At 36.0% G+C, this 12,624-nt stretch overlaps 1 protein-coding gene across 7 annotated transcripts in view; it reads left to right on the forward strand.

Annotated features, from left to right (window-relative positions):
• RABGAP1L (RAB GTPase activating protein 1 like) overlaps positions 1–12,624 on the forward strand; it is a 665,899-nt gene that overhangs the window by 200,683 nt on the left and 452,592 nt on the right. For 5 of the 7 annotated variants that reach the window (XM_074308401.1, XM_074308399.1, XM_074308403.1 and 2 more), the window contains exon 13: positions 5,632–5,782. In XM_074308401.1, the coding sequence (XP_074164502.1) occupies positions 5,632–5,782 (151 nt within the window). Of the gene's footprint in view, positions 1–4,878; positions 5,021–5,631; positions 5,783–12,624 lie in introns of those variants that run through there. The other 2 variants (XM_074308404.1, XM_074308412.1) reach the window with 1 other exon arrangement.

The following is a 12,624-nucleotide window of genomic DNA, read 5'->3' on the forward strand; positions in this document are numbered from 1 at the left end:
TGTGGCTCATTCAGTAAGCTTTCATTGTTTGCCACCAGATACTTGGAGCTATGCTAGGTTTTGAGGTTTCAGAGACAAAAATGAAATGATCTTTGCCCTCAGGGAGCCTACGTTCTTTTCTTAGATAACTTGAGCACAACATTGATAGAATGTGAATCAGCAAAATGGAGGCACTAGAGCCTGAGAGGACCAGAATAGGTATCCTTTAGGAGTTGGCATTGGAACTGAGCTTTTAAGCATGCTCTAAGGCTTCTAAAAAGTGGACCTGAAGCCAGTATTCATTCTAGACACTAAAGGGGGTCCAGTTTAAGGTCCCAACAAGTAACCTGTGTTGAGGAGTGATTGGTCATAGGAGTAGAAGGAGAAACAGAAGAGAAAATGCTCATTCAAACTAGATGGTTAACCACTCCTTGAGTTAATCTACCACTGTATATATTTTAGACAAGTATTATTGACATTTAGCTTGGACAAAAACCCAATTACATTTTTGAATCAGCAATGTCATATTCAAATAGAATCAGATCCTTATTGACTTTGAAAATCATAATTTAACATTATTGATGTTGCATTCTTATTTATTTTGTTAAATATTTCCTAATAACATTAAAAAAAGGGTTTTTGTTTAAAGTTTTGAGTTCCAAATTCTGTCTCTCTGCCTCTCCTTCATCTCCCCCCTTCCTGAGATAGTAAGCAACCAGATATCGATTATATATGTGCAATTATGTAAGACATTTCCATATTAGTCATTTTGTACCTGAAGACTCAAATAAAAAACAAAAGGAATGTGAACAATAGTATGCTTCAGTTTTTATTCAACCTGTCAATTCTTTCTCTGGAGGCAGGTAAGTAGGCTTCATTAGTCCTTTGGGATTATCTTAGATCACTGTATTGATAATCGCTAATTTATTCACAGTTCTTCATTGAACAGTATTGCTATGTCCTGAGTTCTCCTGGTTCTATTCACTTCACTATGCATCAGTTCATGTAAGTCTTTCCAGCTTTTTCTGAAATCATCCTGCCTATAATTTTTGATAAAACAATAATATTTCATTATAATCAAAGACCACCGCTTGTTTAACCATTCCCCAATTGATAGGCATCCCTTTGTTTTCCAATTCTAAGCCACTACAAAAGGAGCTGAAATAAATATTTTAGTACAAATAGATCCTTTTCCTTTTTTTAGATGTCTATAAGATAAAAACCTAGCTGTGGTATTACTGAGCACATTTTTATAGAGCTTTGGGTATAGTTCCAAATTTCTCTCCATAATGGTTGGATCAGTTCACAGCTCCACTAACAGGGTATTAAGTTCCTAGTCTTCCTACATATTCTCCAATATCAATCATTTTCCTTTTTTTTTTTTTTTCCATCTTAGCCAATCTAATAGGGATGAGATGATACCTCAGAATAGTTTTAATTTGCCATTCTCTATCATTTTAGTTGAATTCCCTCCAAGTTTGACACCTCTGGTTTACATGATCCTAAGCTGCTTCATTTATATAAAATGCTTCTGTGAAATATGAACACATGATTTCAAAATCAAAAGTGCATATTAATCCCAAGGCACATGGTAAAATTTAGTAAGCTATAGTATTTTATTCATTAAGATGAATGAGACATCACATGAAAAGCATTTTCAAGATGCTGGACAGGATTAAGTAAGATATAATTTATCAAGGATAAATTGAAGGCTTACTTTTGGGTTAAAATAATTTCCTTCATGAGTGCAAGATGGAGGAACTATGCCTTATTGAATAAGCATATATTTATGAACATGAACATTTCATGTGAAAAGAAAGACTAGAATCCAAATAGCAAATAGCAAAAGTTAATGTTATCTTCGAGCATCAGGACAGAGGCATAGGATTCTCCAGGATAAGGGGAATGGTAGCCCTGCTATACTTGGTTTTGGGAAGACTATATCCAAAATGCTGTATTTGGCTCAAGGTGTCATATTTTAGGGAACATGTTAATGAGATGTAGTGTGTTCAGAAAAGAATAACTAGGTGACTTAGGGGATTGGAGATCATGCTACATTGAGATTTTTTTATTATAGCTTTTTATTTACCAGATATATGCATGGGTAATTTTTCAGCATTGACAATTGCAAAACCTTTTGTTCCAACTTTTCCCCTCCTTCCCTCTACCCCTCCCCCAGATGACAGGTTGACCAATAGATATTTTACCTGAAAAGAGAAGAGTCGTGGGGAACATGATAGTTGACTCCAAGTATTTGGACGGTTGACACACTGAAGAAGAATTAGCATCTTTTTTCCCCCTTGACTCAGAAAGCATCATTAGTTGGATAGGTTGAATAGAAACAGACTTTGGTTCCATATAAAGAAGAACTTCATATTAGAACTGTCCGAAGATACAATATACCTTAACTCAGAGGTACTGGCCCATATATACAAGCTGTTTATAGCAGCATTTCTTATAGTAAAGAATTGGAACAAATTTGGTGTCTATTTATTGAAGAATGGCTGTGCAAATTATGACATATGAAGATAATAGAAGCTGTTATGCTACAAGAAATAATAAAAAGAGACAGAAGCCTGAGAAGATTTGGATGAACTGATGCAGAGTAAAGTGATCAAAAAAAGGAAAAAAAAAATAGACTGTCACTTTAGTACTGTAGAAATCAACAAATCATACTTGTGAGCTCTGATTTACATAATGACTATACTGAAAGACATTTAATAAACTTTAACAAGTTTTTCAACAAGCATTTATTTAAAGATTCTGATGATACAAAGAGATTGAATGAAACAATCCTCTTGGTCAATTTTGACTACAGAAACCTGATAATGAGTCATGCTTCCCACTTCTTGGCAGAGAAGTGATTGAGATAGGTACAGAATGAGACTTACATTTTCAGAAAGGACAAACACATGAATTTGTTTTCTTTCTATTCTTATTTATTAGCAGGAAGAGTTTGATATTGCATTCCCATTACTTTGCATTCTGCTTGGCATAAAAATGATTGTTTTGAACACACAATAAATGATTGTTGATTGACTGCCTGACACAAAGAGCTGTAGTATAAATTGTTGTTCAAGCACTTCAGTCATGTCTGGACTCTTTGTGACCAAATTGGGGTTTGTTTGTGTAGTTTGTTCCTTTTTTATTTTTGGTAAAGGGGAGTGATTTGGCACTTTCTTCTTCAACTTATTTTACAGATGAGGAAAGAGGTTAGAGGGACTCGTTCAGAGTCACACAGTTAGGAATTGTTGTCTAAGGATGAATTTGAGCTCATGAAGATAATTTTCCTGATTCCAGGTCTGGCACTTTATCTACTATAGCACCTAACTGCCTTGTAGGACAAATGACAATATAATTAAATTGGGTGAGAGATTTTAGGAGGGACTTATGGAACTGGAGGAATCGAGTAATATTTTGCAGAAAGGTTGGCACTTTAGCTGGGCCTTGAAAGGAAGAATTTCAATCATTAGGTGATATAGAAGTAGACCACTTCATGCATGGAATATTTGTAAGCAGAGATACAGAATCTGGGCAGTTTAGGATTGTGAAGAACCTAATTTGTGTAGAATGCAGTATGTGGGGAGAGTCTAGTTCATTTGGTCCTGGATTATGAGTCTCCACATATAGGACTGGCCAATACTGAGAGATGGTTCACTGGGGTAGAAACCTCATATGATGTGTACATTGGAGATCATGAGTGACACTCTGGTTTGCATGGAAAGTGGCATTCTGTTACTTAAAACAACTGCTGGAAAGCCAGCTATCTCTGCCTTTCCCCCAAACTGGGGCTGCCCAGCTTCTTCTCACTTGGAAGAGAACTCTCTGGATGTTATCTCTAGAAAGTGTCCCTACACCTTGGAGCTGATTGGTTGTGGTGAGTGACAATGGCTGACTCACCCAGCCCATTATGTCTGTCTCTGGTCTGAGGCTAAACCATGCTTCTCACTCCTTGATGAGATGTCCACCCAGCCATTTTGCCATCTACCCAGCAGCCACTCATGTGCCCTGTGACTCTACTTAAAATCTGTTCGAATCTCCAGATCAAATTCTTTTCTGTGGCCACTACTCCTTTATTTTTGTTTTGTCCCCTATTAGACTATTAAGATCCTTAATTTAAACAGCAGACACTGTTACTTTTTTTTGGTTACAATTTCTGAGCCTTACCACAGTGCCCTGACATGTAGCAGCACTTCCTAAATGCCTTCTCCTTCATTCTCTTTAATATGATACAAGACTGGGCTGCATGAAGGGGATCAGAGCTTTAGAGACCAGAGAAAGCTGATTGGCTTGGCGTGTCCAGGTCTAAGCTACATCAGTGGACAGAAGAAGAATCTGAGTGTTCAGTCATGGCTCCAAGTTCAGGCCTTAAGCCAGCACAAGTGTTCTCCCTCTGAGAATACCCTGGGTTTGCAGCTCTTTTCTTTGTTATTGCACGTTCCACGATCTTCATCTTCCTTAGAGGCTCAGATCAAATATTGCCTTTTCTGTGACGTCTTCTTTGATCCATCATCTTCTTGGTTTTTTGTCCCTTCTCAAATGATCTTTCCTTACCTGTGTGTATGTTGTATCCCTTCCTTGCAGTGTCAGCTCCCAAGAAGCAAGGATGGACTTGTTTTTGTCTTTATAGTGCTATGAAGCACTATGTATATAAAGCTAGGGTTTTGTGCTTAGTGGGCGCTGTAATTGAATTGAAGTGGATGCAGAATTCAGTGAGAAGGGGAAAATGTCAGATCTAAAGGAAGGTTGCAGATCCACTGACTGTCTGTCCTACTGCTCTGCCCCCTTTCCTTTTAGATATAGGCATCTAAGTGCTAGCAGGAATGCACCGATTGGGGAGCTCTGTCCTCTGAGGGGAGCTTGTACAAGTTTTAGCATTCTATGAAGAAGAATCAGTGGTACAAATGACCTCAGATCGTTCCTGTTTGAAGTGGATCTTAGGAGGACAGAATCATAGAGTTTAGTGCTAAAGTCGAGTTAATTCTTAAGGCCAGCTTTGTTTATAATTGATAGGAACTGAGGCCTAGCTTCCTGCTGTGGGGTATTTTTGTTTTATCCTTGTTTCTGGATGAGTTGACCCCATAGAATTTGACTATACTCCTGTGATACTTCCAGTTTGGTTCCATTTTCTTAATGCCAATCCTAAATTATCTTTCTTTCCAAGTGAACTTTTAGTGAGGAACACTAGAAACCTCAACAATTAGGCAGCTCACTGCCCCTCTTCCTTGCCCCCCACCTCGGTGCTGTACCATTTTCAATTTCCTTCTTCTTCTGATCTAGGATTCAGGAAATACCCTGACTGCTTCATATAAGTCATATGACTATGTTCTAGTCATTGAGAAAAGGAAAAGAAGAGCATTTCACTGAAGGTCACAGTCTTAGTTTGATAATTTAAGACAAAATAGAACTCAATAATGAAGATAATGATACCATTGAGTTTAATATCTCCTATTTTTTCTTAACCCCTTTCATTTTTTTCTTGACCTAAAGCTAACATGTTGTGTAAATTCATAAATATACTTTCCATAGCAAATATAAGATTCCTGAGAATACTCTTTTATAGATTTCCTAACATTATATGGCAAAAGGATTGATAGAGGTTATTGACTTTTCTCTCTCTCTTCTTCCTCCCTCCTTTTCCCCCTCTCCTAGGCACAATAACCTTGGTGTGCGGCCCAAAGGGCTCTCTACTTTGGTCAAGAGTGGAGTTCCAGAAGCATTAAGAGCAGAAGTATGGCAGTTGCTAGCAGGCTGCCATGACAACCAGACTATGCTGGATAAATACCGAATTCTTATTACAAAGGTAAGAGTTATTTTTTATTTTGTTTTCCTAGGAACATATATTAAAAGAATCCATTTTGCATAGAGCTCAGATGGCACATTCAGTCTTTCTTGTCAAAGAGATCGAAAAGTGTGATAAATAGCTTTTCCTTTTTCGTTACAGAACTGGACTGGATGGTAAGAAACAGTAAAAACAAACAAAAAAAAATCCCAATTACCTTTAAGTGTTTCTGGCCTTGGTTCTTCCTTTTGGATTTGTGTTATTTCATAACAAGGATGTAACATATTGGGTTTATTTATATGTTAAGTATTTTCTAACATGTTTTGGTTAACATTATGCATTTATAAGATTTATGCATATCAATTTCACTGAGGCCTCAGATACACAAATGTAACTGAAAAATGAAAACAACTTAGGAAATTTAATTTTTAATAGCTGTCTCCTCTTTGTGAGCCTAATGATATGAGTGCTGCAGACAGATAGTAACCTCTTGTCTTTTTCCATCAGGGCTTTTTTGGAGACCATTGTGAGCTCTATTGCTTAATTTTCCACCATGATGATGATGATAAATCTAGGTTTAGATTAGTAATTTTGCTTCTAAATTTTATATTTGTTGAAAATTTGGGGATTTAAAATTTTTGGACTTCAGCTGGAGAAGGAAAGATGGAGGTCTCATCATATAAGAGCCTTTTGGCCTATGAGATGTAAAATAACTTGCTAAAAGCTAGGTGATTGTGAGAATTATCCGAGAATTATGATGTTTGTCAGACAGATTCAGTGATTTCCATGATGTTTATTTTTAAATGGGGATAGCAGCAATAACTAGAATGGCAAAAGAAAAATAAGTATTCCATTTTTTTTAAAGCTTTCCACTTGTCCATTTGAATATTCTACCCTTAGCTCTTACTTTGATCATCTCAAATTTTTTTCAGTACCATCACTCAAACCTAATAGGCAAAATGAAACAATGAATTTGAAAGACTTCCTGTACTGTGACCTAAAGATGACTAGGATTACCCCTCTACAATTACCAAACTAGAGCTGACATAACTCTTAGAGGCCATCTTGTTCCTTACCTGCGGAGGTCTAGTGATTTCCTTATTGAATTTTCTAAAAAAACTCACATGAACCTGTCAGTCACGTCATTGATTTGAGAATTCCCTTCACCATCCATCTGTTCTTGCCCATTCAATGATCCTCTTGTATATATTCTCCCAAAAATTCACCCTAGGGCATCTGCCCAAGGTTTTGGAGGACTTTTTTATTTTAGGAAGTATAAAGGGCTGAAATTCTGAGTTGATGCACTGAGGATCTGAGCACTTAAGGCTAATTATTTATTGGACAATACTCTATTAGCATATGCTTGGAAAATTACCCTTCTCACTATTCTGTGCTGGTTCAATATTTTAGTGTATACAGAGAATTGTGGGAAGGATTAGGGGGTGGAGTAAGATGAACCAGAGTCACTTTTGGTGGTAGAAGAGGAAAAAGAAGGTCACGGAGATCCTGCGTCCATCCCCTTGACTTCTACCCCTAAAGACCAAGGACTTTTGCTTATCCTGACTCCACCTGATTCTAAGGTATCCAGGGTGCTGACTCAGTCTTCACAAGGAAGATAGTGGAACATTCAGTTTTTCTTTTGTCTTCCCATGCCCTTAAGATCACAGGATTCTGACTGCAGAGTTGGGGTGACCTGAGAGGCCATTCGGTCAAACCCACTACTTTTATTTGTCCTTTGGGTACTCTGCTCTCTTGTCATGTGACCAGCCTAACATTTCCTGTTTTATAATTTCTAGGTAGTTTGTTGGATAAGTAGAAAGAAATGATGCAAAGATTTCTTTCATCCACTAAGTTAGCCTGAGTTAGAATTAGAGTAACTTCCAGATGATTATATTTAGGAGGCATTTTTTAATGGTAATGTGTATTAAACATCTGTAGATGCTTCTTTCTGGCATGGCTTATAGAAAATGCTAGGGCAACCAACTAAGGTTAAGAATATATGCCTGGTGATCACTTCTATATGTAATTATTCTAGTCACATTACCACCCAGATAAACACTAAGGGCTGGGGAATTTTATTTAGGGCAAGGAGAAAGATAAACAATTGCTCAGGTGAGATATAAATGGGGAGAAGAATTTTGACAGCCAGAAGGCACCCAGAATGCTTTTTTGGGTATCTGGGGAAAGAAAAGAGAAGAACAAGAGGTCCCACTGGAGTTTGCATGAAGAAGTATGGTGATAAAAATGCATATGACCTATTTTCTAATTTTTGTTTAGTGCTCTTGTATAAAGTAAAGTGCTGATGTCAAAATTGAAATGTTAGCATTGGTTTAGATACTGGTAAACTTTAGAATCCTCCAGTTCATTTTAGTCTTCTCTGTTAAGATAGTTCGGACTGCTCTCTCCTAATCAAAGCCATTCTTTATTGGAAGGAAGAACTAAAAAGAAAAAGGAGAGTATAGAGACACTGTACATTTTTTCCCCTCTCATTGTTGATTACCAATTAGGAACAATTATATTTGCAGAATGTTCACATTTGTTAAACCTTTAGAATATATCTTATCAATACTAAAGATCTCCTATAATCATCTGTAAGAGTTTTTCTTAAGAACTATAATTCCACAATAGCAATTCACACTGCTATTTACCATTAGTAATGGACATCTAATTGTGTTGATGATCTGCTTATGGTATTTCGTTTCCAAACTAAGAATGACCTGTAAAGAAAAAAAAAGGCCAAGAACCTCTATCTTCCACTACTATTTTTGGACAACTTTATTGAATATGTGATATTTTGTTTCTTAAAAAAAAATAATGTACTCAATAGACAGGGTAGAGAATATCAATAATACTAACAGTATTTTGCTCTTATTTACAAGAACAATAGTTAAAATCTTTTGTGGAATATTATTCTTTCAAAAATGTATATAGACCAGAATTTATTTTAAAAAGCAAATATGAACTAATTGTTACATGCTTAATTACTATTGATTCTTCAGACTGGATAAGTATAATTTTAAGGAAATTAATCTACACAGTTCCAATTCACTCTGACATGTATATAATGCAATTTTTTGTTAACTATGCAGGATGATTAAAAAATAAAACAAAACTGCAAATCTAGCATTTTAATACAAATAATTTACAATCCTACCACTGTGGTGGTGTGCCTTTTTTCAAAACTTTAGTAAAATGGAATATTAAATTTTGTCTCAGTCTTTGCTTTTGAGAAAAAAAAAGATGTATTTAATTTTTTTCTTATGAGGGAAGAAAGGAGACTAGTCCCAGGCAAAAAAATCAGATTTGGGATTTTTTATTTTTTTAATGGTCAGTTTTTGTTTAGAGATGGAAATCAGGTAAGCTGTTAACAGACATTCAAGTAGTTACATAAATTTATCTGTGTGTACAGAAACATCGTTTCAATTATAAAAGCATGAACATAAGGAGGTGATTACTCACTGTCAGTCTCTACTTTTGGCCCAATTTAAAATGTCCTTTCTTGTTATATCAACAGGAGAATTTCTAACACTTAGCATGGTCAAACATATCAGAATATGTAGTTGTAAAAAAAAAAAAAAAAACTTATTAAATGTATCAGTGTACTCAAGTGGTCTGTGGGTTCTTGCATTTTAATGCCACTAATGTGTATTTGTGCTGGTGCTATTTAAAAAATTCTGCCTTTGAGACAGGCTGAATTGCCATTTCAATATATACTAGTTTCAAGGGTCACATTGGAAAGTTTATTCTCTAGTCATATTTATATGAAATTCAGATCTCCTTTAAGGTTCTAGAAATGTATATCCCAGGGGTTCTCAACCTATGGCCCGCAGGCCAGATGCTCCGGGCTGAGGACGTTTATGCAGCCGCTGGGTTATGGCAAATGGGCTGAGGGGTGGAGACAGTGTGAGTTTTTGTTTTTACTGTAGTTTGGCCCTCCCACAATCTGAGGGACAGTGAACTGGCCCCTATTTTAAAAAGTTTGAGGACCACTGGTATATCCAATAATTTACCCACAAATTATTTGTCAAAATGTAATTTCTTATGGAATTTTGATTTTCAAATATATTTTGGCTTTAAAAAGACAGATGCCATATAAGTTGGTACCTTTCTCGTTAATTCTTAACTTTTATAGAGTAAAAAAATACACACCTCTTTTATTTGTGCTCAAATTTTGAGCTGGCTTAGCATCAAACTACTCTTTGTAAAGGGTACCTTCATCTTTCGTTTTTCTGCTTCTGTTGAATAAAGTATACTTCACATTGCAATCCTGACCTATAATTGCATGGTACTAGTAAAGAAACACAGGATAGTAGACTCAAGGAGCTAGAAAAGACAACTCAAAAGTCACATAGGTCCCTCCTCTAGTGGAAGGAAGGAAGGATGGAGAAAAAAGGAAGGAAACAAGCATATACATACAGCACCTACTGTGTGCCAGACACTGTGCTAAGTACTTTACAAATATTATTCCATTCTCATAGTTGCCCTAGGAGGTAGGTACAATGATAATCCCCATTTTACAGGCAAGGAAACTTAGGCAGACAAAAGTTGTGATTCACCTAGAGTCACACTGCTAGTATATCACTTCCACTACCTGAATCCACTCTAAGCCACCATCCATCCTGGAGTACTCATAATCTCCCTGCTGTAAAGTAATTTACATTATTGTAAAGGAGACTTATTTTTTCCAGCATCATTTCTCTTAAGTTCTTTTAATTTAAGTATTTCTGATATAAAGAAGCCAACTGTTTATAAAATAGTTACTGTAATTAGCTTTAAAATACCTTTCCTACCATATAGAATGCATGCCTCTTTTCTCCATAAGATTCAGGAATCAGACAACTACATAGCCTTTTGGCCAAAACAGTGTAATTTCAGCTATTTTCTTTGTTAATTGTTCCTTTCCCCTCAACTCTTTCTAATAATAGCAGCGGATAACGGGTAATTTGACTTGTGTTTTAATATTCATTTACTTCTATATATTTGTTGCTTTGGGGAGCAGATTAGCCCCCTAAATTGTCTCAGATGTTGTTTTAAAAATTACCCTGAGCTATTTTCTTAGATAGTGCCTACTTTCACATAGAAGAGAAGAGTTCATAGAAAGATATCATATATTGAGATGAAATTTAATAGGAAGAAATATAGAGACCTGCTTTGGGTTCAGAAAAAAAAAAGGCACCATTTAAGTTCAGAAGGGAGGATGTGTGGCTAGACAATAGTAAATTTTTTTGGGGGGGGGAAGGATTTCAGGGAATTGTAAACTTAATATGAATCACCAGTATGATTAGCATGGCAGACAAAAAAATGTGTTATCTTATTGACATTGAGAGAGGCATCGTGGACCTTAGTTCTTTAGTGGATTCTGCTTTGGAGCACCACTTTCAGTTTTGGTTGCTGGTGTTTTGAAAGATAGTGGCAGATTCGACTGGGGGAGGGAAAGGGAATATATTTTTCTATATCTTCTCCTATGTGCTGGGCACTGTGCTAAACACTACACATATTGTCATTTGGTCCCCTTAACAGCCCTGTGAGGTAGATGCTGTTATGAGCTCCCTTTTCGTTATCCTTCTTTTCCTCTTAATTATTTTTCTATTTTTTTCTCTTTCTGTCTCTTTTCTCTGTCTTTGCCCCACTCCACATAGCAGGAGGTTGTATTAGACAAAACAAAATGAAAAATTTGTAGTAGAGAGACTTAAGGAAACTATATTATGCTAAAAGGAACCTACATGACAGATGTCAGTATTAAACTTAAAAGCTTCAAATGCAATACTATCTAAATTTATAGAGGAAAAATGAATAATTATAAGAAGGCCCAAACAGTAAAAATCAAAGTAGGAAAATTTGTGTCCCTCTCTTAGTTTTTCTATATTTGGAAATGTAGAATTGAACTAAATGCTAGAAGAGCTATAACTGAATGACTTATGGCGTTTTCTACATATGATTGCTAAAGAATATGTGTATTTCTCAGTGCCACATGGAACTTTTACAGATATCGACCATGTGGTAGGGTACAGAGATATTGCAAAAAACAAATGTATGAAGGCATATCCTTCATAGATCATAGCACAATATTATGACTGTGAGGAGAGAGATAGGCTCTGCATCACTATTTAACTCAGGCTCTAATGATCGTTTTGTCATTATCACCTTATTCTTGACGAGCTTTGTATTTGCAGGGTCTCTTTTAAAACATGTCTAGACCTTGATTTGGTATTATAGATGTGGCATCTGTAAACTCTTTGGGAATAGGGATTTTTTTCAGTTTTTGTATTTGTATTCCCACTGCCTGGCATGGTGCCCCACTTTTTTCAGTTGGCTTTCCTGGCTTCCTTTCTTAATTCACACTCCACTCTCTGCAGGTGGCATTTCTTGGTGTTCTTGGTGTTCCTGAGCATTTTATAATTGATCCTGGAGATCAGGGGCAGTTTTTTTTAGTTTATTGATTAAGGAGGGTGGAGAGGTTGTGACATGGATCTACACATGCTTTATCTTTTTTATTGCTTATAAAACTCAGTGAGGTTGGCATAATCAATATATTCTCATCTCCATTTTCCATATAATTCCATTGATAGTTGACTAAATTCTATAATAATGATTCTCCCTAGTTACACAGTTCCATTAAAGTGATCTCCTTGAGTTCAGGGACTGGCTTTTGCCTTTTTTATATCCCTGGCACTTTGCACAGTGGTTGGCACCTAATATGCACTTACAAATTCTAAATGACCAATTGACTTGGAATTTATTTGAAGTCTAACCACAGTATCTTAGGATGATTTTCAAAAGCATTTATTAAAAAATGTCTAATTTCTGTAACAAGTCCAATATTTGTTTATATGGGTCTCTTTATAAAAACTATTTCTAATTTT

Source organism: Sminthopsis crassicaudata, chromosome 4, assembly GCF_048593235.1.
Source record: "Sminthopsis crassicaudata isolate SCR6 chromosome 4, ASM4859323v1, whole genome shotgun sequence".
NCBI classification, from domain to species: Eukaryota; Metazoa; Chordata; class Mammalia; order Dasyuromorphia; family Dasyuridae; genus Sminthopsis; species Sminthopsis crassicaudata.